This window comes from Mobula birostris, chromosome 2 (genome assembly GCF_030028105.1).
Source record: "Mobula birostris isolate sMobBir1 chromosome 2, sMobBir1.hap1, whole genome shotgun sequence".
NCBI lineage: Eukaryota > Metazoa > Chordata > Chondrichthyes > Myliobatiformes > Myliobatidae > Mobula > Mobula birostris.
Window position 1 is genome coordinate 208,929,052 of NC_092371.1, and position 27,737 is coordinate 208,956,788.

The 27,737-nt window shown below is 40.8% G+C and overlaps 1 protein-coding gene across 15 annotated transcripts in view; it reads right to left on the reverse strand.

The window, feature by feature from the left end:
• The window catches only part of dnmt3ab (DNA (cytosine-5-)-methyltransferase 3 alpha b), a 514,213-nt gene that overhangs the window by 318,763 nt on the left and 167,713 nt on the right, over positions 1-27,737 (reverse strand). For all 15 annotated transcript variants that reach the window (XM_072251369.1, XM_072251365.1, XM_072251366.1 and 12 more), the window contains one exon: positions 1,698-2,076. In XM_072251369.1, coding sequence (XP_072107470.1) covers positions 1,698-2,076 — 379 coding nt within the window. The remainder of the gene's footprint in view (positions 1-1,697; positions 2,077-27,737) is intronic.

Genomic DNA, 27,737 nt, shown 5'->3' on the forward strand with positions numbered 1-27,737 from the left:
GGGCCCCAGGTCAGGGATAGAGTAAAAGAGAGAGGAGGCATCCAATCATTGGCCTTATAGGTCTGAGGCTGGAGTCAAGAAGCTGACAGACCAGTAGAAAGGTAGAGCCAGGGTCAGGAAATACCATAATCATAGGCAACCTACACATTGGAAAAACTGAAGCATTCCTGGGCCAATCTAATGGTTAAGGTAGGGGCGATCAGGGACCCATGGAGATGACTGGAAAGTTGTGATGTTGGATGGAATTTGAGGGGTGCTGGTATGGCTGGCTGATTGGAATGCTATGAGGAAGGAGACTGGAGGTCAGGAAAAAAGTTTGAAAGTTTTGGGGCAAAGTCTGAAAGTCTGTCTGGAGGGTCAAGTGGTAGTTAGGCCCAAAAGAGGATCAGGCAGTCAGAGGACAGTGATGGATTGGAGGAGAGAATCAAAACTCCAAAAACCTGTGGGGAAAAGAAAATTGATTGGTGTGTAAAAATAAGCATATCATTGTGTGGAGGTGTTGATCACTATCACGGAGCTTATGGTCTGAAGGACAGAAAGGCTCAGAGTTTCAAATTCCAGTCTGGTGCTACACTGTGAAGATCGAGTTATGACCAGCAATGTATGTTTCATGAAGATTTGCTTTAATCTCCACTGCTATGCTCATTTTGAAATATATAAAAGGAAAATACATGATTTAGCACGTATAAGATGCAGAAATCACATCAGATGAGAGTGGCAAATAGCAGGATGAAGGAATTAATTTACAGATCAACATAAAGGAAATCAGAAATTATCATTGTTGTGTCTGATTTTACAGTACCCAACCTGGTACAGCTAAAAATAAAGAGGATTGTGTGATCTAATTTCTAAGCAAATTCCTTTGCAAGTGTTTAGACCACTTCAACTTAAACAGAAATCCAATCTTCAGTGAGACTCTCATATCAACCTCCGTCGTCACCCCCAAACATGACTTGGTTTCACAGGAAACAAAAATCCTATTGCTGATGTTCACCCTGTTTTCAGATAAGTGGCATAATGGTGAAATATCTTCCCAATTATTGGACTATTCAGTCTCAAACATCACACAAATACATTCAGTAACACTGGCTGAGACAATCAGGGGTCAGACTGGACTCCTTCCAAAACCAGAAAGACCACTCAAGTAGTTCTAATGAGTTAATAAACAGGCCAAATACATTCTGAATCTTCATGTCACAGGCTAAATGGTACTTTTAAAGAGCACAAACGGGGAACACCACAAACCATCTCACAAGTCATCCATAATAATTTTGCTGGTGTGTATGCTTAATGATTATTAATTATCAGCTGAATAAAGTGTGATGAACACAAAAACAATTCCCATTTATTCACAATTAAATTCTAACAGCAGCAACATAGACCTCTGGGAATTGCTTTTTCAAAAGGATTACTTAACTATATAAACATTATTCTCCCAAACATTGAATGTAACTTGGATTTCCAACACTGTTTTGCTTCAGAGAACTCAATGCTTGTTTAAAAACCTCACTGGCAACAAAAGAAAGGAACATACCTTTGAACTGCAAATACTTTAATGCTCTGAAATACTTCACATAAACTGGGCCAACAGTGACTTTTATAGAAGTGATTTTAGATGGGTGCCCAGCCCATAGCTAACTCTGAGATCAGACTGGTGTCCCAAAGATATAAAAACAGTTTTATTAAAATGCTCAAACCTTTCTCAGCAGCTTCCACTTGACGCTTCTTGTGCTTCTTTCTAAGAGCAGACGGTAGCTTCTCATTTTCTCCTTTCTCAGAATCCTGGCCATATTTTGGGGTGTAACATCTATTCTCTATCTCCAAGTCTATTTCAATATCTCCATCCAGACTTGCACTTTCTTCGTTGGACTCCTGGTCTTTCAAGTTCTGAGCCTCAAGGACAGATCTTCCACGGTCACCATTTTCAGGAACGATCTTTTCTCCAGTCTGCTGTGAGTTCCCCATCTCTTGCTGCTTACTTTCTATCTCTCCATTGTGAACCTGTGTTGACGATGCTTGGGAAGATTGGCACTTTGGGGCTGCCACCATTTCACTGGAAGCTTCATTGATGTCCACCTACAGTAAAGAAAAATAAATGATTTAACACAGATTGTATTCTCCACAGTAAAACTTTTGACCAACTCCCCATGGAACATATTTTACTATAGAATTAGGGACACTTATAGTCTTACCCAATGTACTAGCACAAGATGAAAGCATAACATACTAATAATGGAACTAAGGTTTGGGTTGACATATTTTGTGAAAAAAACAGTTCTTTCAGTATGTTGCTTAATACATTTTCACATACATATTTATTTTTAATTTGGCAGCGTTCGGTGCTGCCAATGTGAAACACGTTTAAATAGAAAGAAACATTCAAGAGGTAACAGGTCTTTTGAAGATCTTTAGAATATTCCAGAAACTATTCTGTGGATTGCTGGAGGTGTCATTTTTCTTACATTGGGTTATTTAGGGCAGTCCCAAACCTTGGTTTTGCACTGGCTTGGGCCTTGGAAGAAAATCAGAGCATTTGCTCTCTGAACAATAAACTTATACATATACTTCGCACATTTCAAACTGTACAGTGGAGGGTTATATGACATTTAGTTTTACTTTAAAGAGAAATGGCAACATTACTAAGTAAATAGCTGATAGATCTATTTTTAGAACATGATTAATGCAGGAAGACAGTGATGAAATATAATTACGTTAAATTAAACACTTTCCCTAAAATAACAGACTGAAATACACCCACAATAAAAGAACAAAAAAAGCAATGTACAATGTCATGCAACACACACAGAATGTCATTACTGAATAGAGCTGGCTGAAGAGATTTGAAACTTATCCCACCACCCACTGCTCACAGAAGAACTAATTATCCTATATTCTGTGACATTTGGTACCCTAGCAAGACAATTGCATTAATTTAATTGCAGTCACCCACATCTGCTGCAAATGTCCTGCAGGTAACAGTGCAAAGTAATAATCTGTTAGCAACAAAAAGAATTTTAACACAAGGACAAAAGAAAATTAAGAGGCAGATAAGGTGGGAGTTGGATGACAAAATGAGTGATGTTTGGGATTAGTTAAACAGAGCAGTAGGGCCAATGTCTAACAACAAATGTGGTTTCCAAGTTGTAATAAATCAGTTGAATATTCTATTTTTTTTACACAAGTGAGCTTAGTCTCTTTTGGGACTCTGACAGAAATTTTAATATCTTCTTTCACCAGAAAACTATAAGATCATAAAACATAGGAGCAGATTTAGGCCATTTGGCCCATCGAGACTGCACTGTTATGCCTTCATGGCTGCTTTATTATTCCTCTCAACCCCATTCTCCAGTCTTCTCACTGTAACCTTTGACACCTTGACTAACCAAGAACGTATGATCCCCTGCTTTAAATATAGTTAATGATTTGGTCTCCACAGAAGTCCATGGCAGAGTTCCACAGAGTCACCACCCTCCACCTAAAGGAGAAGGTGCTTGGGTAGCTGGGAGATCTGAAGGTAGATAAGTCACCTGGACCAGATGATTCTGAAAGAGGTAGCTGAAGAGTTTGTGGAAGCATTAGGAATGACCTTTCAAGAGATTCTGAAGTAGTTCCAGAGGACTGGAAAATTGCAAATGTCACTCCACACTTCAAGAAAAGAGGGAGGCAGAAGTAAAGAAATTATTAGCCAGTTAGCTTAACCTCAGTGGTTGGAGAGACTGGTTATGTTTCATATTAAGAATGCCATTCCTCCTACTCTGGACCAACAGCACTTTGCCTATAAGGAAAACAGATCAACCAAGGACACCATCTCTGTTGCTCACCACAGTGTACTGGAACACCTGGAGCACCCTTGCCAGAATGCTTTGTATTGACTACAGTTCTGCCTTTAACACTATACTTACCACCATTAAACTACACAATCTGGAACTCAATATATCAATTCGCAACTGGATTCTGGACTTGCTTATCAATCGCACCCAGTCAGACTCGGTAAGTACATTTCAACCTCCCTGACCCTGAACACCAGTGCATCACAGGGATTTGTACTGAGTCACTTCTTTACACTCTTATCACCCATGACTGTGTCCCTGCCTATGCCACCAACTCCAACAGCAAGCTTGCAGGTGACACCACAGTGACTGGATTAATTGCAAATAACAACAAAACAGCAAACTTAGGGGAGGTTCAGACACTGTCTGAATGGTACAAAAACCATAACCTATCATTTAACATAAAAAAACAAAGAAATGAATATTGACTTCAGGAAATCAAGAAGGTATGAACAAGCTCCACTACTCATAAATGGTGAAGCAGTGGGAAGAGTCTCCAGCGGTAAGGTCTTGGGAATGAACATTAAAGAGGAGCTCTCTTGGACCGAGAAAAACTGCACAGAAGATCATTAGGACACAACTACCAAACATGGAAACTATCATAACTCACGCTGCCTACAGCAAGTTCACAGAACCATGATGGACACATCCCATCCCAGTAATCACCTGTTTAATCTCCAACCATCCAGCAGGAGATACAGGAGCATCTCTACACAGATATACAGACTGGAAAACAGATTTCTCCCTAGGGCTATTGTGCAATTGAATAATGCACTCCCCTCCCACCCCCACCTATAATCCACAGGCACTATGTATAATCTTTAAATGCAATACATGGTCATGTACTTAAATTTAAGCTTTAATTCTTGATGCTATTTTATATTAAATCATTGTATTTTATAAAATAGTCATGTGCAATACTTGAATGGGACAGCCTCTGTTTCCCTTACTTTTAGAGCTTTTTTGTTTTTAGTTAAGTTGTAACTTTGTCATTCTAACCAATTCAGACATTATTTTAAATTTAGTCTTTAGTAATTGAATTGCCAGTATGCTATTTTGCAATGAACGGAGCAGCTCTGTAATTTCATTACCCTGAGCAATGACAATAAAGCTCTGAACTGAACTGAACTGATCACTGCCTCCTAAGGGTTCTTTAACTTAAGCTCCCTATCAAATCCGATTCATTACGCAGCACGCAATCCAGAATTTCATTAAGCTTTGTTTTGGAATACCATTTTAAAGGCTATGGACCAGGAAAATATTTTTAAGGCATTTTAGAGGTTTTCTCGCTATACCACCAATGGGAAGTATTCCTTTGTCTGGAGCATTGCAGGGTGAGGAGGTGATAAGATAGGAATATTTCAAATAATGATGGGGCACTGATGTGGTAGACAGTTAAAGACAGGATGGACTGTCAAATAATAGAGGACTTTGAAGGATAAATTTTAGAGGAGACTTCTGAGTAATTCTTTTTTTATTTTACACACAGTGGGAGGTGCCGAGACCATACTATCAGGGAAGATGGTGGAAGCAGAAATGATAGCAACATTTAAGAGACTTCTGACAGTCAAATAAATGGGAGAGGGTGGAGGGGTATAGACTGTGTGCAGTCAAAAAGCATTCTTTTGAGACCTCACCCACTTTTGATGGCTCCACATATGAATCACCAAATTAATCCAGTCTCTCCCTTTTACTCTAAATATATTTATCAAACCTCTTAGGATTCCCTTCTATCTTATCTGCCAGGGATATATATCATGGGCCTTTTTGCCCTCCTGACTTCCTTCTTAAGTGTACTACATCCCCTATACTCTTCAAAAGACTTGCTTGATCCTAGCTGTCTTCACTTGACATATGACTCCTTTTTCCTGACCAGACTCTCAATTTCCTTTGTCAACCACATTTCCCCATTCCTATCAATTTTGCCCATCGCTCCCACAAGAATATTCTACTCCTCAACAGTTCTTAACTCACTTTTAAAGGCATCCCACTTGCCAGAGACCCCCTTATCTGCTAATAGCTCATGCTATCAAACTTTAGAGAGTTCTTGTCTGAATCAATCGAAAATTAGCCTTCCTGCAAATTAGTCTTCCTGCAAATTAGTCTTCTCCCAATGTCGACGATCAGGACTACCTTCTTTTCAGGCTATTTTAAAACTTACAGAGATACGGTCACTGGTCCCCACCTGCTTCTGCACAACCATGTCAACCACCTATCCAGCCTCCTTTTCAAATAGAAGATTGAGTAATAGTTCTTTCTTTAGTTGGGCCATCAAAATGTTGATTCAGAAAACTTTCCTGGACACATGTAACAAATTCTGTCTCATCTAATTCCTTTACACTATGCTAGTCTCAATCAATATTAGAGAAGTTAAAGTCACCTTCTGTTACAACCCTCTTGTTCCTAAACGGAACCATGATTTCCCTACATACATATGCGCCGCTATTTCCTGCTCACTATTTGGGTGGGGTGCTCAAGTATAATTCCATCAAAGTAACTGTATCTTTGTCTGAAGGAGTTGTAAATAGAAAGAAAAGAATGACAACTCAGACAGGAAGAAAAACTACTAGTAAATATAATAAAATATTGTTCAGATCAATAACCTTTACACCTTATTTCCCAATATCTAATTCAAGTTCATGTTCCACTTTTACATTTGGTTTAGTGGTACAAAAAAGGATCAATAACAACAAATAGTTTTGTAATTGAGACTGACTGCTTTTAATAATAGCAACAATCTCTGTTAGAACCATGATCTCTGGACTTACATGCCAGTGCTTCTATCAATGTGGAAAATGATGAACTTCGAAGGTGAAATGAACTTGATTGTGTAGCCTCACATCAGATCCCTTCACACCATAATCTCCCATTGCATATATTTATAGAAAATGTATTTAAATGATGTGGTACAGCAGTTCAAATTCCAGAGTGCTGAATTTAAGATTGACAATTTTATTCAGAGGTTCTCAAATTGTATCTATAGAGTAATGTGTTTTTATTTCATCCTTTTCCTAGCAGGAAAAAGCTTCACGAAGCACTGCATTTTCACTGCTGTTACTTCCAAAGTGAATTCAGACCTGTTTTTTTTACCTTGATAAACCAAAAGTAAACCATCATAAAATAATCGAATCTGGAATCTTTTGGATTATTTTCTTTTTCCAACATAACAGTACGTTCTTGCCATTAATGTATGTGCAGAAGTTAGTCCAATTATCATATATTACTAAATGTGAACAGGAGAAAGGTTTTACAAAACCTCAGGAATTATGTCATTTCTCATTTATATCACCAAGACTATAATCAACTTTAATCAGGACTATTATGGAGAAAAAGTTAATGGAATTGTGAAACACAATCTCCAAATAAAAATTATTGAGTACTCTATAATTGCTGTTTGCTTGTGATCTGAGACAGAGGAAAACAACATGATGATTAAAAATATACTGAAAAAACAATAGTGTAGTATTAAGAAGGCCGACATGTTTGCAAATGGTAAAAATGAAAATGCCAAACTTAAGAGCACCATGCACACATGCGCTCTTAAGCTCCGTTACCCCTATGTCATTCCTAATGTCTAACTCAGTGTAAATGTGCATTTTCCAGTAGCCTGCTGTAGTAACTTCTGCAAATTTTATGACACTTCTAAATGGAAATATTCTTAAATTCAACACAGGAATTTAGAACCAGAACTCCAGTAAATGCTACAACTCTAAGGTTTGCCCACAAATGTATTCCAATGACCTTTTCACAAAATCAGTTCTCAAGAGGCAGACTATTTCATGATGAGGGTGTTCTATTTTATACTAATTAAACTGCAACAGAAGCGATAGGGCTATTCATCTGAATTAAAAAGGTAATGTAGATAAATAAATTCTGCAGGAGAGTGCAGCTTCCTTATGCCCATACCGCCAGGTACCACACTAAACTAATGCTACATTGTCATCCTCAATGTTTTCCTAGGAATCAATCCAATGGGGTTCTGAACCATGAAAAAATGAAGGTAACTAAATATCTATAGAACCATAGACATAGGAACAGAATTAGGACATCTGCCCATCAAGTCTGTTACGCCATTCCATCATAGCTGATTTATTAACCCTCTCAACCCCATTCTCCTGCCTTCTCTCAATAATCTCTGACACCCCGACTAATCAAGAATTTATTAGCCTCCGATTTAAATATACTCAATGACTTGGCCTCTACAGCCGTCCGTGGCTTTGAATTCCACAGATTTACCACCTTCTGGCTAAAGGACTTCCTTCTTGTCTGTTCTAAATGGACATCCTTCTGCTGGACTCACCTACAACAGGAAAAATCATTTCCAAATCCACTCTATCAAGGTCTTTCAATATGCGATAGGTTTCAATGAGATCCCTCCTCATTCCTCTAACTTCCAGCAAGCAAAGGCCCAGATCCATCATATACGGCTCAGAAGTTAACCCTTTCATTCCCGGAACCATTCTCATGAACCATCTCCAATCCAGCACATCTTCTCCTGGATAATGGGCCCAAATCTGCACATAATACTCCAAGTGTGGATGGACCAATGCCTTACAAAACTTCAGCAAGGTAACATAGTGGTTAGCATGATGCTTTAGGCGATCCAGGTTCAAATCTCATCAATTCCTGTCAGGAGTTTGTAATATTCTTCCTCTGGAATGTGTGGTTTCCAGTTTCCTCCCACTGTCCAAGACCTACTGGTTGGTAGGTTAATTGGTTATCGTAAACTGTACCATGATTAGACCAGGATTAAATCAGGGGATTGCTGGGCAGCATGGCTCCAAGGACTGGAAGCTCAGCAAATAAATACATTCTTGCTCCTATATTCTAGTCCTCTCAAAATGAATGCTAGCTTTGCATTTGCCTTCCTTACTACTGACTCAATCTGCAAGTTAGCCTTTAGAGAACCCAGCACAAGGACTTCCAAATTCCTTTACACCTCTGATTTTTTGAATTTTCTCTCCATTTAGAAAATAGTTTTTGTCTTTATTCCTTCTACCAATATGCAAGACCATACACTTCCCTTCTCTATATTCCATCTGCCACTTCTTTGCCAATTCTCCCAATCTGTTTAAGTCCTTCTGTAGTCTCCTTGCTTCCTCAACACTACTTGCCCCTCCACTTATCTTCATATCATCGCAAACTTGGCCACAAAGGCATGAATTCTATCCCCCAAATCATTCACATCTAACATGAAAAGAAGCTGCCCCAATACCAACCCCTGCAGAACACAACCAGCCAATAGCAACCAATCAGAAAAGCCCCCTTTACTCCCTTCTTTTCCTCCTGCCAGTCAGCCAATCTTCTATCCAGGCTAGTATCTTTCCTATAATACCATGGGCTTTTATATTGTAAAGTAGTCTCATGTGTGGTACCTTGTCAAAGGCCGTCTGAAAATCTGAGTAAACAACATTCACTGGCTCTCTGTCTATCCTGCCAGTTATTTCTTCAAAGAATTACAATAGATTTTTCAGGCAAGATTTCTCCTTAAGGGGATATCTTGACTTTGGCCTCTTTTAACTTGATACCTCATCCTTAATAATGGACATCTTGCCAACCTCTGTTTGCTTATAATTTCCTTTCTTCTGCCTCCCTCCCTTCTTGAATAGTGGAGTGCCATTTGCAAATTTCCAGTCCTCTGGAACCATTCCAGGATCTAGTAATTCTTGAAAGATCATTACTCATGCCCCCATAATCTCTTCAGCTACCTATTTCAGAACCTTTCTGGTCTGGGTGATGTATCTACATTTAGACCTTTCAGCTTCCCAAGTACCTTCTCTTCAGTAATAGCAACTACACTAACTTCTGCCCCTGACAATTTTGAATTTCTGGCATATTGCTAGTATCTTATAATTGTCATATAATTGGTTAAATGGAGATCTGTTTTTGGAGACCTGTGTGCAGTCAAGATGTTTCAATTGATTGTAGTAAAAATACACCTGTATTTGGAAGGTCCAACTGCTGGTAAGTCAGTATCCTGGCAAAAACTACACCATGAAGACAAAAGAACACTCCAAACAACTCTACAAAAAGGTTTTTGAAAAGTGCAAGTTAGAAGATGGATACAAGAAAATTTCCAAGTCACTGAATATCCCTTGGAGTCGATCATCAAGAAATGGAAAGAATATGGCACAGCTGTACATCACCGGTTCCCTTCCTGCAGGGTCACTCAATTTTTGAGGCCATTCTCAAGCATAATAGTGGCTGCATCAAGCAGGAGGGATGTTACACTGTATCAGACCCTGGAAGGCTTGTGAAGGTAGTGGGTAAAATGAATGCAGCAAAATACTGGGAAATCCTGGAGGAAAACCTGATTCAGTCTGCAAGAGAACTGTGACTTGGAGAAGACCCCAAGCATAAAGCCAAAACTATACAGGAATGGCTTAAAAACAACGAAGTTAATGTCTTGGAGTGGCCAAGTCAGAATCCAGATCTCAATCCAATTGAGAATTTGAAAAGGGCTGTCCCTCACAATCCACGCAATCTGACAGAACTTGAGCAGTTTTGTAAAGAATAGTAGGGAAAAATTGCCATGTCTGGATGTGTAAAGCTGATAGAGACATATCCACACAAACTCAAGACTGTAATTACTACCAAAGGTGCATCTACTAAATACTGACTTGAAGGGGGTGAATACTTTATGCAATCAATTATTTTGTGTTTTATATTTGTAATTAATTTAGATCTCTTTATATAGATTTGTTTTCACTTTGACACAAAAGAGTCTTTTTCTGTTGATTGTGTCAAAAAAAGCCAAATTAAATCCACTATGATTCAAGGTCATAAAACAATAAAACATGAAAACTTCGGGGGGGGGGGGGACTTTTTATAGGCACTATACATCTTCAGTGTCATTTTCTAGCAATCCAATATCTACTCTCGCTTTTCAGTTACTCTCTACATGTCTGAAAAATCATTCGTTATCCTCTTTTATATTACTGGCTAGCTTTCTTTCCTAGTTCATCTTTTCTCTCCTTATGGCTTATTTACTTGCCCTCTGTTGGTTTTTAAAATTTTTCCAATTGTCTAACTTTTCTCTAATTTTCTGCTCTATTATATGCCCTCTCTGTTTTCCTTCTCTGCTATCTTTGACTTCACTTGCCAGCCATGGTTACCTCATCCTCCCTTTAGAATACTTCTTCATCTTTGAGACGTCCTTTCAAATTGCCTCCAGAAACTCCGGTCATTTTTGTTCTGCCGTCATCCCTGCTAGTGTCTCCTTCCAATAAGCTTTGGCCAATCCCCCTCTCATGCCTTTGTGATTCTCTTTATTCCACTGTAAGACTGATTTTATCTCCATCCAACTTCATCTTCTCCTTCTCAAAATGCAGGGTGAATTCCATCATATTTTTTATCACTGCCTTCTAAAAGTTCTTTTACATCCTTAATCAAATCTGGCTCACTACACAAAACCAAATCCAGAATTGCCTTTCCCGTAATGTGCTCAACCACAAACTACTCTAAAATACCAGCTCATAGGAATTCTACAAAGTCTCTCTCTTAGGATCCAGCATCAACCTGATTTTCCCAATCTACCTGCATACTGAAATCCCCCATGACTATCGTAACATTGCCCTTTTTATGTGCCTTTTCTGTCTCCCGCTGCAATTTATATCCCACATCCTGGCTGCTGTTTGGAGGTCTGTGTATATTTCTCATCAGGGTTTTTTTTATCTTTGCAGTTTCTTAACACTATCCACAAATATTCTACATCTTCTGATCACATGTCACCTCTTTCTAAGGATTTTATACCAACTGCCCCAACACTTCAGATCCCATCCAGCGGCCAAATTAGCTTAAATCCTCCCAAACAGTTCTAGCAAGCCTGCCTGCAAGGACATTGGTTCCCTTCAGGTTCAGTTATATCTTTTTGCACAGGTTATAACTTTCCCAGAAGAGATCCCAATGATCCAGAAATCTGAAACCCTGCCCTCTGTACCACTTCCTCAGCCACTCGTTCATCTGTACCATCACTCTATTCCTGCCCTGACAAGCACGTGGCACTGTGGTAATCTAGAGATTACTATCATAGAGGTCCTGCTTTTCAGCCTCTTCTCCAAATACCTCTACTCACTGCACAGGACCTCTTACCCCTTTCTACCCATGTCACTGGTGCCAATGAGCACCATGACTGCTGGCCGCTCACCCTCCTTCTTGAGAATATTCGGCAGCAGCTCAGAGTCACCTTTAACCCTCGCACTAGGGAGGCAACATACAATGCTGGCGTCTTTTTCATGGCCACAGAATCTCCTGTCTGTCCCCCTAACTATAGTGTCTATCCCTATCACACAACCTGATTTTACCCTTCTCTGCTGAGTCTCAGAACCAGCCACAGTGGCACTGGCCCAGCTGTTGTGACCTGTTAGGTCATCCCTCCCAGCAGTATCCAAATGGGTATACTTGCTAATGAGGGCAATCACTTTTTACTCCCCTTACTTCTAGTGATCACCAATCTGCTACCTGAAGCCTGCACTATGGGTGTGACCACCTCAGTAAAAGTCTCATCTTTGAGGTTTTGAGCCTCCAGGATGGTCCTGAGAACATCCAGACCATTAAGTATCCTGCAATCCCACATTTTACAGGAGGTGCATTCCATTGCCTTAACTACCATCCTGCCTACATTATTTATACCTTTGGCTCTAACTCCTTAAGCTTAAGTTCTACATTCAACTACATGACTCAGTACCCTTAGCCTTTGTCCATTCTCGCTGAAGGCTGTTGGGCCCAAGCCTGACCACTCTAACACTGACCCACTTCAACAATGTATCCTTTCTTTTTGTATAACTCCTTTCTTTTACTGGTTCAAAAAGAATTTCTCCCAACGAGACTTGCTGTTTTCAAATGGATTCCACCCTGCAACATGTTCACTCACTTGCTATTTCAAACAATGTGAATTCCCTATGAGAATTAAAGCAGCTTGTTTCTCTTCCTTTAGTCACTTTCACACTAATTAATCAAAATGTTCACTTATAGTTGGAGGGCAATATCTATGTCTTTGCCAGATGCTTCAAACTCTCTCCACTGGTCTAATGCTGCAGATCTATTAGTTTCAGTTATATAAATAATGTAGCAACTTGTATCCATAAAATAGCACTGGGACTGCTCTACTTGTAAAAGAGACAATTCTTTTAACATGGGTTAGTGCCATCCAATGTAAGAACTTGCAGATAAATAGCAGATCAAATCTCGTGTATTATTAAGGAAAAGTAATGAATCTATTCCTTTAAGTAGGAGGTAAAGAGTAGACTACAGCTCTTCTACATTACTTGTGAGATCGTGTCTGATTAGAGTCCTGAGAATAGATGACTGGCTCAATCTCCAAATTAGGGTGTACAGTATAGCCTACATTATAATAAGGGACTGTTTTATGTTGTAGTAACACATTGTTGCATGCGCTATTAGGTGCGTATGCATCTGTATGTGTGTGAGTAAAAGTTCAGACTCTACCAGTAAAGAATCATGAAACTTAGCTCCTGTCTCCCGCGATTTTATTAATAACATAGTTGTGTAAACAGGCCACATACACAACAAATTGGCGACGAGAATTATGAACCTACATCTTATTAGAACGCTGTGTTTTAGTTGATAACCACACTCAGGGTACATCCACACTACGCCGGATAAATTTGAAAACAAAGCTTTTTCTCTTCATTTTGACCTCCTGTCCACACTGAGCCGGCGTTTTCAGCCCCCGAAAACGGAGATTTTCAGAAACGGTCTCCAGAGTGAATAAATCTGAAAACGCCAAATATCCGTTGTAGCATGTACGGGGTAACCGAGAGATTTAAAAATGCTGTCATGACAACACCTCAACAACAACGCTTTTCTGCTTCTGCTTGGTACTGCGCAAGCACTGCTGTATGGCTGTTATAACGCGCAGTTGGTGTGAACGGCGTGAGAGTTAAATTGTAATGTCAGTTTTTCAATGTTCGTCGTCAGCCGGGTCATTCTGTCCGTGAACTCCCTGTCAATTGCCCCCATACGCTCCAGTATTTGTTTTTTTTAGTTTTAAGTCCTCCTGCGCGAGATCCAAGAGCAATTCCTTTTAAGTTTTTCTACTCTGTAACTGGACAAAAGCGCACCAAGTATATTGTTTCCTCTTCGCTTGTTTTCTGTGTGTCCTGCGCATGCCCAGTAGGAGGAGATTCGCCCAAATATCCGTCTAATGTGGACGGAGATATTTTGAAAAATGTTTAGTGTGGACGCCTGTCGTTTTTACTTGAAACCGACGTTTTCAAAATTATCCGTAGTGTGGATGTAGCCTCAGAGAAGAGAAAGAAGGGAGAGGAAAAGGAGCGACACATGCGTCTAGATGGAGTGTGCTCATTGTGCTAGCAAAAATGACACGTAAATCAAGTGAAACGTGCTGTGACTGCAAGGAGCTAGCTAAAAAGAAAACAAGGAAAAATGGGGCTAAATTAACATAACAAAGATGGCGATGATTGGAACCAATACAGCATTTGACAGCGGCATTGAAAACTGGGTAACTTACATTGAAAGAGTAAAGTTATGTTGTGATATTAACGGTGTTAATGATGAAAAGAAAGCCAGCGTCTTACTCAGTGTTATGGGAGCAAAAACATACGGTCTGCTACGGAGCTAGTTAACCCTTGAAAAACCACCTGACAAAATGTTCAAGCAAACAGTAGACACTCTCCAACAGCATTTAAACCCCAAACCACTCATCATTGCTGAAAGATTTAAATTTCACAAACGGAATCAGAGCAAAAATGAAAGCATTTCTGAATATTGTGCTGAATTGTGCAAATTATCAGAACATTGTCAATTTGGAGCTGGTCTATCGGACACATTGAGGGACGGGTTAGTGTATGGTATGCACTGTGAAACCACACAGAAGAAGCTCCTGTGTGAAAAAGACCTTCCCTTAGAGAAGGTGGTAAACATTGCAATATCATTGGAAATAGCAGCACAGGGTGCTTCAGAGATACAACAAAAATCTATGGAATATGCAACAAATAAAACGTCCCTGAACAGAAATGAAGGAAAGAAATGTTACCATTGTGGGAACATGTCACATAACCCTGAGGACGGTTGGATTAAAGTCAAAGAATGCAGAAACTGCGGCAAAAAGGGCCACATTGGCAGAGTATGCAAAGCTAGTAAACAACAGAAAAAGGACAAAATACAGAGAAACAAGAAACACCAGAAGGGAAAATACAACAATGTGCACAAAATGAAAGAAAGCAGTTCTGATGAAAATGACTCAGACAAAAGTGAATTGTCTTGTCTGCAACTTCACAGCGTGAAAGAAACAGATGATCGAACAGTAATATGGATCACTCCACAAGTGGCAGGTGTGAGACCAAAAATGGAGTTGTACACAGACTCAGCCTTAACAGTGATCTCTGTACGCGACTACAAATGACTGTTTTCTCACATACCTCTGAAGCGAACTAAACTACTGCTAAAGACTTACACAAGACAGAAAGTGCGTCCCAAAGGTAAAATTAAAGTGACAGTGACCTACGGAGACAAAACACAACAGATGAACCTCTATGTACTGAAAGATGGAGAACCACCGTTGCTGGGACGTGAATGGTTCAGGAAAATCCAGTTGGATTGGCACACCATCAAGGCACTAGATGTGTCAGCAAAGGAGGGCAGCAAGGCTACATCTGAGCGACTGTCACAAATACTTGCTGACCCTGAGGAAGTATTCATGAAAGGAATAGGAACACTTCCGGACATGAAGGCAAAGATTGAGATTGAGGAAAATGCAAGTCCAAAATTTCACAAAGCCAGACCAGTACCATATGCAATCCATCCTACAGTAGAGGCAGAGCTGAAAAATCTGGAGCAGACTGGGGTCCTGTCAAAGGTGGATTGGAGTGAATGGGCCACCCCTATTGTTCCAGTGATGAAGAAAACCTCCAGCACAAAACCAGGAAAACCAAGCAAGGTGCGCATATGTGGTGACTTTAAAGTGACTGTTAACCCAGTTCTCCACACAGTACAGTATCCTCTACCTCGTATTGCGGACATCTTTGTTTCCCTGTCAGGAGGGGAACATTTCACAAAAATTGATTTGACCCAGGCTTACCTTCAAATGGAAATCGAGGAAGCATCCAAGAAATACCTGACAATAAATACATACAAAGGACTTTACCAGTACAACAGGTTGGTGTTTGGGATAGCATCAGCACCTGCAGTCTGGTAAAGGGCAAAGGGCAATGGACCAGGTCCTGCAGGGGATTCCAGGGACTCAGTGTTACCTGGGTGACATCATTGTCACCAGCAAAGATGACGATAAACATCTTTCTAACCTAAAACAAGTGTTCACCAGGTTACGAGAATATGGGCTCAGAGCTAATTGACAGAAATGTAAGTTTTTCAAAAAGGAAATCTCATACTGTGGGCACGTGATCAACAAGGATGGCTCACACATGTCTCAAGACATGATAGAAGCCGTGCTTAAGACACCACCACCTGAAAATGTGTCTCAGCTGAGCGCGTATCTTGGACTAGTGAACTATTACCACAAGTTCTTGCCTAACCTATCCACAGTCCTACACCCACTAAATGCACTATTACAGACAGGGACACAATGGAAGTGGACTGAGAGCTGTGAGAAAGCGTTTCAGGAAACTAAAAGACTCATAACTTCAGATGGGGTGCTCGCACACTTTGACCCCTCCTTACCTATCTGACTAGCTTGTGATGCCTCGCCCCATGGGACAGGAGCTGTGTTATCACACACGTTTCCAGATGGCTCCAAAAGACCAATAGCCTTTGCCTCAAGAACGCTAACTTCAGCTGAACGCGACTACGCACAGATTGACAGAGAGGCCCTAAGCCTCGTGTGGGGAGTCAAGAAATTCAGTCACTACCTGTACGGTCAAAAGTTTACCCTGTTGACTGACCATCAGCCTCTCGTGTCAATCTTCAACCCAAGGAAAGGCATTCCAGTGATGACAGCACAAAGGCTGCAGCCATGGTCTCTTTTCTTAGGAGGTCACATGTATGACATTGAACACAAGGGGACCAAGCAACATGGCAACACTGATGGTTTGTCATATTTACCACTGCCGACTTCAGAGAAAACTACACAAATGGATTCAGCAGAGGTCTTTCACACAAGTGCTGAACAATTACCAGTGCCAAATAGTCTCATTGAAAGAGAAACAAGCAATGACCCTACATTGTCAAAAGTGTATGACATCACGGTAAAGGGGTGGCCAGCGCGGGGTAACACACTGTTTCCAGCCTTCTCAGCGAGGAAGGAGCAGTTGTCAGTGTGTCGGGGAACACCACCGTGTGGTTCACGAGTTGCGATTCCTCCCAAGCTATGCACCAGAATGCTGGAGGAACTGCACGAGGGGCACCTGGGTACCGTGAAAATGAAAAGTCTTGCCCGTGCCTATGTGTGGTGGCCAGGAACCGATAAACAGATTGAGGACTTGACCAAGAACTGCTCTGGATGTCAAAAGATCCAGAACACACCACCACAAGCCCCTCTCCGTCTATGGGAGTGGCCCTCATCACCATGGCAACGAGTGCACATGTACTTTGCTGGACCATTCATGGACTCTTATCCTTTTAATTGCCATCGATGCACATTCCAAATGTGCCAGCGGTCATCAAAATGAAGGCAACCACATCAGAAAAGACCATTACAGTTCTGAGGACCATGTTCGCCAGGAATGGCACACCAGAACAAATCTGCACAGACAATGGACGACAATTTGTCTCTGAAGAATTCCAAAGTTTTGTGAAGAACAATGGAATCAAGCACTTTACATCAACCCCTTACCATCCATCCACAAATGGCTTAGCAGAAAGATTTGTGCAGACACTCAAGAAAGCCCTCAAGGCAATGGACAGTGAAAATCGACCACTGCAACACAAGATAGATAGCTTCCTGCTTGCCTATTGTAATGCAGTACATGCAGCCACTAATCAGACTCCAGCGATGATGTTTCCGAACAGGAACCTAAGGTTCTACATGAATCTTCTCAAACCAGATGTATGGCGTGATGTGGAGAACAGACAGATCAAACACTTGAATGCTAAGTCAACTCCGAGCTTCAATGTGGGACAGTCAGTTCTTGCACGTGATTACCGGACTGAAAAGTGGCAGCTGGGTACAATTTCCACCATAGACGGGCCACTGATGCATAGAGTACAGGTGGGAGAGAATGTATGGAGATGTCATGTGGACCAAATCCTGGATGCTCAGGTGAAAAACACAACAACACTTTGCCCGGACTCCCCTGACATAGAAGCAAATAATCCTGATGTGACTACATCAGCCTCATCTACAGATAAGCCTGTCATCAGTGCTGAGGACCAACCTGATGTACCTGTGGAGACTCATTCCCCAAAGCAAACGTTTCAGAACAGACGTTACCCGGAGAGGCAGAGAAGACACCCCACCGCCCCCCGAGACTTGAGTTATAATTTGATATTATCAAGTTACTTTGTTATAATTTGTAAACAAATAGTAGGTGCTTGTATGTTAAGGGTAAACGTATTTGTTTAGCATAGTGCCCCAGTAAAAAAAAGTTGATACACTTTTAAAATAAAAGGGGAGGAGTGTACCGTATAGCCTGCATCATAATAAGGGACTACTTTATGTTGTAGTAACACATCATTGCATGCGATATTAGGCACATATGGATGTGTGTGAGTAAAAGTTCGGACTCTACCAGTAAAGAACCATGGAAGTTAGCTCCCGTCTCCCGCGTTTTTATTAATAACATAGTTGTGTAAACAGGCCAGATACACAACATAGGGAATACCATACCCTTTAAGCATTTTGAGAAAATATATCTGTCAAAGCAAATGAAATGTATATGTGGCCATGTTCTGCAACAATAAACCAGCTACACTGTTGGTATAAGATGAGACTTACCAAACTTATCCTTCCCCTTATTTAAAAATGCAAACACGAGGAAATCTGCAGATGCTGGAATCTCAAGCAACACACATAAGGGTCGAAGGGTCTCGGCCTGAAACATCGACTGTACCTCTTCCTGGAGTTGCTGCCTGGCCTGCTGTGTTCACCAGCAACTTTTATGTGTGTTGCTTCCCCTTATTTCCTCAAAGCTCGATTCCTGCGACCATCACTATCGTTCAGGAAAAGATTTGCTACAGTTTATTCTTCCATTGAGCAATTAGCTGGAATGTGATATATTGGAGTATGATATAGATTTTTTTGGCAAATGTCATGAACTAAGTTTTTTTTTCCAGCCATGATGATACTGCTACTTTCCAGGAGGCTGCAGATAAATGGTGTATTTGCTAGTTGTAGAGCCAAAGCCTACTCTTCGTTTCAGCTTCTCAAGGATAGAATATTAACAGGAAAATAACTGAACAAAATCGATGATCCTGAATGCCAAACAAAATCTTAGTTTAAGCTAAAAATTACATGCCTATGGGGCAATCACTTTTACTGTTCCGCATAATATACAGAACGTGCTGGAGTGGGCCCCTTTTAGAAACTTGACTGGGGCTGTCTGCAACAGGCTGATCTAATTGACTTGTGCAGCATACAGTGAGGCAATATGGTCTGGGTGGCAACCAAGCCTTAGCGAGGGAGGTGCAGAGGCCCAGGCTTTGGCAGAAGGCAAATCTAGAGACAGTGCCTTAGTCTTTGACCTTTGTAGACATTTAAAACTATGGATATTTACATAAATTTATATTTAAATAGATATTACTGATTCATAAATACTGATTAGATATGCAGTTATCTTTTCAAACATTTAACTCCGAGTTTTTCAGTGCAGGTGAGTAACTCCAGGATGTACTTCCTTTTGAAGTTGTGGCTCCTTTCAGAAATATTGGTCACAGCCAGAAGAAAAAGGACCCCTGAGGTGGACTTTGCTGGAGGGAGACATATTGCTGAGCATGTCATTAGTTGCACTCTTTCATAGCATTTTTAAATCAAAAGTTTTGACCATTGAAGTCTGAGTTAATAATGAGAGGAATGCAGCAGCTGGTACCTTGGTGAATAACAGGATTAACAATGAGATTAAAATACGGAGATTTTCAAGAAATAAACAGAGGAACAATGGAGAACGGGGTATTGAAAGAGAATTAAGAAGAGGGAAGGAGAGAGTGCATTTACCAGGTTACAAGAAGATATTGCACAAGGCTGGCATTTTCTGTTATTTTGAAGGTTGGGGGTCAAGTTAATTGAGGCTTTGAGAGAAATTGGAATGACAGATTGAGAAAAAAACCATCTTCATTGCTCAAGAAATCAAGGATAAGTGGGGTCATTGTCTAAATATTAAGATTGGCAGCTCCAAGAGTGAAGGTAACATAAACTTGTATATATCATACAACTTTGAATTCACAAATGGTGACTTTCTGTTATTCCTTTATTTATTGAAAATCCAAGAATGGTAGACTTTCAATGACCAGAATTACTTGGGGATGTATGGAACTCGATTACAGATGAACCACAATCTTTCTCAATGATTGGACATTTTCAAAGTTTCCTCTACACATATTCATAATTCCTTGGAGAAAGAAAGAGAGAAACTTTTTAAAAATGGAAAAGGAATGTACTTTTTTTAGGAAAGATCTACTTCATACAAGCAAGGCCTCATCAGTTTAAATCATTTTCATTCTAGTCAAGAAAGATTTGTTGGGTGTTGCTTTGCAATTATCATGACATTAAATTAAGACTTGTGCAAGTTTAACTCTAATTTTCAGTTGAAGGTGAGTGGTTTATGCAAAACTAATTATGGAGTGGTGTAATCAACTGCAAACTATAGTGTCTCTTCCACACCTGAATTTGCTAGTCAATTTGAACGTACATGATTGTGTGAATAATGAACTCACAGTTGATTTTCCCAAAAAAATGGAGATTTTCTAGTCAAAACAACTTGCATTTTAAAATACACCAATACTGAGTTACAGGTTTTACACTGAATTTGCATCTTTTCATACAAGAATCTAACCATTCAATTCATATCAGCATCATGTGCAAGGATTGCAATGTTGTCATCCAGGACTTTTCACTTATCTTTCCAACTTTATAATTATAAGTAGATCAGTGGACTGTTCTTAACAAATAAATTATTTACCAGCATTGTAACCTGGGCATTTAAAGGTTAACTGGTGGTTCTATAAAGCAGTGGCCATAAAATGTTGGGCTCCACTAAGGAAGGTGTCATAGAGCAATAAATCGTCTGAATGAAATGATTATAGTGGCTGGGAACTAAACAAATTCACTTGTCCAGTTTAACAACTGCCCAACAGCCCTCGGGGCTACAGTGACACACTGTGTCATCAATTAACTACAAGTGGACCCTTGCTCTGTATTCAATTCTGCAGGATTTGGATTGCAGATTTTTGTACAATTCTTTATTATGCCCATTGTAAGGAAAAATGCTTCCCCCTTAAAAGGAAAGAGAACATTTGTAATAATTCTAACAAAAGGTTATTTATTTTAGTACAACTGATATAGAATTGAATTAACTTTATTTTTCTTACATCCTTCACATACATGAGGAGTAAAAGTCTTTAAATTAGATCTCTATCTAAATGTGCAATGTGTAATCGTAGTAGTTTATATAATTTATAATAAATAGAACAGTCAATGTAACATAGAATACACTCAAATCAGCGTGAGTTAATCAGTCTGACGGCCTGGTGGAAGAAGCTGTCCTGGAGCCTGTTCGTCCCGGCTTTTATGCTGCGGTACCGTTTCCTGGATGGTAGCAGCTGGTATAGATTGTGGTTGAACTGACTCGGGTCGCTAGTGATCCTACAGGCCCTTTTAACACACCCTGTCCTTGTAAATGTCCTGAATCATGGGAAGTTCACAACTACAGATGTGCTGGGCTGTCCGCACCACTCACTGCAGAGTCCTGCGATTTTAAGGGAGGTACAGTTCCCATACCAGGCAGTGATGCAGCCAATCAGGATGCTCTCAATTGTGCCCCTGTAGAAAGTTCTTAGGATTTGGGGGCCCACACCAAACTTCTTCAACCATCTGAGGTGATAGAGGTATGTACAGACCACGTGAGGTCCTCGGTAGTGAGGATGCCGAGGAACTTAAAGCTGTTTATCCTCTCAACCCCAGATCCATTAATGTCAATAGGGGTTAGCCCTATTTTTATTTAATAAAAATAAAATTTAGATTTTATTTTTATTAAATTTCAAAAATCAAATTCTAGAATTAGTTAGCAGGTTAGACAGCATCTGTGAAGAACAAACAGTTAGCCTTTTAAGTCAATGGCTTTATATTTGTTGGACAAAAGGGCATCAATTTGAAATATTAAACCTGTGTTATCTACACTGTACTATCCACACTCTCCACAGGCAGAGGCTGACCAGTAGAAAATTTCCAGCAAGTTTTGTTTTTCTTTCAGATTTCTAACATCCAGTACATTTTATTGTGGCTTGCTTTATGGTTTGTTTATACTACCATTTACATGTGTAGCTCCAGCAAGAGTATAATAATCCAGGAATGTAAAAGGCAGCCATGTTTCCTTAGACAGCACTAAAATTCTCATATATCCTAGGTCATTGGTGGTCATACATTGTGACTTGAAAATCAATCTCAATAAAAATATACTGAAACAAATCCATATGCCATTCACACCAAAACATAGGACACTACAGCACATAGACAGGCCCATTACCTATCTAATCCCTGCCAAACCATTAATCTGTCTAGTCCCATTGACCTGCACCTGGACCATTGCCCTTCGTACCCGTCCCATTCATGTACCTATCCAGATTTCTCTTAAATGTTGAATTGAGCCCGCAGTTCCACTGGCTGTTCATTCCACACTCTCACCACCCTCTGAGTGAAGCTCCCCCTCATCTTCAGCTTAAACATTCTACTTTTCACCCTTCAACCATGACCTCTAGTTGTAGCCTCACCAACCTCAGTGTAAAAAGCTTGCTTGCATGTACCCCATCTATAGCCTTAAATAATTTTGCATACCTCTATCACACCTCCTCTCAACATTCAGGGAATAAAGTCCTAATCTGTTCTAACTTTCCGGAAACTCAGGTCCTCAAGTCCCAGCAACATACTTGTAATTTTTTTCTACACTCTTTCCATCTGACTTACATCATTCCAGCAGGTAGGTAACCTAAATTGCACATAATACTCCATAGGCCTCATCACCGTCTTATACAATATCAACATAACATTACAACTCTGCTACTCAATACATTGATTTATGAATGCCAATGTGCTAAAAGCTTTCTTTACAATGCTATCTACAGTACCATGCACATCTACATAGCTGGGGTGCCAATGACTTTTGTACAGTACTCTATGTCATGAAATTTGCTGTCTTGCCACAGCAGTACATTGTACCTCCAACTTGTCTGCGTTGAATTCCATCTGTCATTTTTCAGTCCATTTTTCCAGCTGCCACTGCAAGCTCAGATAATCTTCTTCACTGTCCACTAAACCATCAATCTTGGTGTCATCTGCAAATTTGCTGATTTAATTTACCACATCATCATCCAGACCATTGATATAGATGACAAACAACAACAGACCCAGCACTGATCCCTGTGGCACTCCACCAGCTACAGGCCTCCAGTCAGAGAGGCATACATCTAATACCACTCTCTAGCTTCTCCTGCAAAGTCAATGTCTAATCCAATTATCCACCTCATCTTGAATGCCAAGCATCTGAACCTTCTTGAACAACCTCCCATGCGGAACCTTGTCAAAGGCTTTGCTAAAGTCTAGGTAGACAACATCCACTGCCTTGCCTTCATCAATTTTCTTGGTAATTTTGTTGAAAAACACTCTAAGGTTGGTTGGACACATCTGACCACACACAAAACCATGGTGAACAACATTAGCTATCCTCTAATCCTCTGGCATCTCACGCACAGTTAAGGATATTTTAAGTATCTCTTCTACCCCTGCAATTTCTGCACAAGCCTCTCACAGGGTTCAAGAGAACACCTTGTCAGACCCTAAGTATTCATCCTCCCCTAACTTGCCTCAAGACTGCAAACATCTCCTCCTTGTAATCTGTATAAGGTCCATGACCTCTCTGCTGTTTTGTTTCACTTCTTGACTCTGTGTCCGGCTCATAAGTAAATACAAATGCAAAATATCCATTTAAGACCTCCCCCATCATTTTATCCCCCTTCACCTTGTCTGCTAGAGCAATGTCATGCCTTCTTTTAGTCACCCTGATTTTCTTCTCAAGTGTCCTTTTGTATTTCTTGTACTCAAGTACCTCATTTGTTCCTACCTGTTGCAAACTACTATGTACCTTTTTTTTTTGACTAGGGCCTAAATATCTCTCAAAACCAATGTTCCCAATACTGTTATCCTTGCCTTGTATTCTGACAGGGACATACACTGTACTCTCAAAATTTCACTTTTGAAGGCCTCCCACTTACCAAGTCCACTTTTGCCAGAAAACAACTTGTCCCAATCTACACTTCCCAGTTACTTTCTAATATCACCAAAGTTGACCTTTCTCCAATTTAGAATCGCAACCTGAAGACCCAGGGACAGTCTATAATATGATCCCATTATGACATAAGAACATAAGATAAAGGAGCAGAACTAGGCCACTCAGCACATCGAGTCTACTCCCCCATTCCATCATGGCTGATCCAATTTTCCTCTCAGCCCCAATCTCCTGCATTCTCCCCATATCCCTTCATTCCCTGCCCAATCAAGAATCTATTAACCTCTACCTTAAATAAACTTAGAGACTTGGCCTCAATTGCTGCCTGTGGCAAAGAATTCCACGGATTCACCGCTCTCTGGCTAAAGAAATTCTTCCTCATCTCCACTCTAAAAGAATGCCCCTCTATTCTGAGGCTGTCCAGACTCTCCCACCATAGGAAACATCCTCTTCCTACCCACTCTATGGTAAAAGGTAAAAGGGCTTTTACCATCCGTTAGGTTTCAACGAGGTCATAGTCATACTTTATTGATCCCGAGGGAAATTGATTTTTGTTATTTGCCCCAACCAAGAACAGAGTATAAATATAGCAATACAAAACCTTAATTAATTAAATAGTAATATGTAAATTATGCCAGGAAATAAGTCCAGGACCAGCCTATTGGCTCAGGGTGTCTGACCCTCCAAGGGAGGAGTTGTAAAGTTTGATGGCCACAGGCAGGAATGACTTCCTATGGCGCTCAGTGTTGCATCTCGGTGGAATGAGTCTCTGGCTGAATGTACTCCTGTGCCCAACTAGCACATCATGTAGTGAATGGGAGACACTGTCCAAGATGGCATGCAACTTGGACAGTATCCTCTTTTCAGACACCACCGTCAGAGAGTTCAGTTCCATCCCCACAACATCACTGGCCTTACGAATGAGTTTGTTGATTCTGTTGGTGTCCGCTACTCTCAGCCTGCTGCCCCAGCACACCATAGCAAACATGATAGCACTGGCCACCACAGACTCGTAGAACATCCTCAGCATCGTCCGACAGATGTTAAAGGACCTCAGTCTCCTCAGGAAATAGAGATGGCTCTGACCCTTCTTGTAGACAGCCTCAGTGTTCTTTGACCAGTCCAGTTTATTGTCAATTACTATCCCCAGGTATTTGAAATCCTCCACCATGTCCACACTGACCCCCAAGATGGAAACAGGGGTCACCGGTGCCTTAGCCCTCCTCAGGTCCACCACCAACTCCTTAGTCTTTTTCATATTAAGCTGCAGATAATTCTGCAGCTCATTCTGCAGGTCACCCCTTATTCTTCAGAATTCCAGTGAATACAGGCCGAGAGTCATCAAACACTCTTCATATAACAAGCCATTCAATCCTGGAATCATTTTAGTGAACCTCCTTCGAACCCTCCCCAGATTCAGCACATCCTTTCTAAGAATAGAGTCCTTGCTCACGATACTCCAAATGAGGTCTCACCAGTGCTTTATAAAGTTTCAATATTAAATCCTTGCTTTTAACATGGCCATTCCTTTCTTATTCTCCAGTTCTACCTATAAAGCCTCACTAGATGAGCTCTTCAGTCTGTCCCGTCTAAGCACTGCCGTGACATTTTCCCTGACTAGTAAAGCCATCCCTCCCACTCTATCACATCTAAAACAATGAAACCCCAGCACACTGAGCTGCCAGTCAACTAAGTCTCACTAGTGGCTACAATGTCATAATTCAATGTGCTAATAATTCCATGTCCTAAGCAAGTCTAATTTAGAACCCTCCCCCCACCGCTCAATGCAGCACTAGTAAACCTTCCCGCTAGAGTATTAGTCTCCCTCCAGTTCAGGTACAAACCATCCCTTCTGTTCAGGTCCTCCTTCCCTGGAAGAGAGCCCAATGATGCAAAAATCTGAATTCCTCCCTCCTGCACCATCTCCTTAGCCACATGTCGAACTGTATGATCTTCCTATTTCTGGCCTTACTAGCACCTGGCATGGATAATCCTGAGATCACAACCCTGGAAGTCACTTCCTTTAACTTAGGACCTAACTCCCTGAAATCTCTTTGCTGGATCTTATCACCCTTCTCCCTGTATCATTAAGAACGCTGTGGCCTCAATCCGAGATGTCTCTGATACTAGCACCCGGAAGGTAACATACCATCTGGGATCTCGTTCTCTTCCACAGGATGACCTTCTATTCTCCTAACCAATAAATCCACTATCACTTCAGCTCAATTCTTCTCCCCACTTCCCTTCTGACCCACAGAGTCAGATTCAGTGCCAGGGACCTGACTGCTAGGTAATCTCCACCCAGCAGTATCCAAAGCAGTTTACCTGTTGTTGAGAGGGATGGCCATAGGGGTACTCTGCACTGGCTGCCTATTCCCTTTCCCCCTCCTGAAGGTCACCCAGTTACCTATGTCTTGCACCATGGGGGTAACTACCTCCAGGAATGTCTTGTCCATCAACCTCTCAGCCTCCCGAATGATCCGGAGTTCATCCAGTTCCAGCTCCAACTCCTTAACATGGTCTGTTAGGAGCTGCAGCTGGATGCACTTCTTGCAGGTATAGTCATCAAGGAGACTGGAGATCTCCCTGCCTTCCCATGTCCCGCAAGAGGAGCATTCCAGTAACCTGAATGGCTCTAAATCCCACAGCTCCAAATCTGCAATAAGATGAAAAAATCTGCCTACGGCCTATGCCTCTCCTTGCCAAATCCCTGATGAGCTAGCTCCCCTTTACACAACTTAATGTCTCTTCAGGAACTGTGGCGCACAGCATGTGCTTGCTGCCCCTGCTCGCTTCTTTTAAACTCTCTCTCCTTACGTGATCCAATATCTCCTTGGGAACTGTGGCGCGCAAAATGTTGGTGGCTACGTTTTTGTCAGTAATTAATCCTATTTTACTGTGAAGAGAATAGTTGATATAAACCCAAGTTCCATTGTACATTTCAATATACCCTATCAGCATCCCTTTTCTGGTGGAAGTCTGAAGTTTCAATATGCACTCAGGTAGTAAGTAGAGCCAGCATTGCTTTGAAGTTAGAAATCTTTTAATTTGTGATATTCTGTACCTGACATTTATTAAGCAAGTGGGGTGGGGAGTGGGAGGAAATGAATCATAAATGCAGAAATCCTTGACACTCTATTTGTGAACTTGTATCTTAGTAATATTAGTAGCAGTTAGGCGATAAATTCAAATATCCCTGGCTGACTAATGCAAACTAGTCAACTTTCAAGGTCTGAGTGTAGTCTCATATTATATCTGTTCCCTGGAATCAGAGGAAGCTGATATTTTAGGAGGATTCTCCTTTTGCCAAAGCTTGAACAAATATATATTTCCCAATTCTAAAATTCTCAGAGGGTTTAGTGAAAGATTGCTTTATCCTCAGGCATGCTACTGTTACATTTATAAACTGAAAAAGGGCTGTATGACAGAAATGGGTCAGCTTTCCACAGGAAAGCTGTAAAGAGGCAATTAAGAATACTAGTTTACACTTATCACATACCAGTGTGCTGCACCAAAAGAACATTTGCCAAGTCACTTA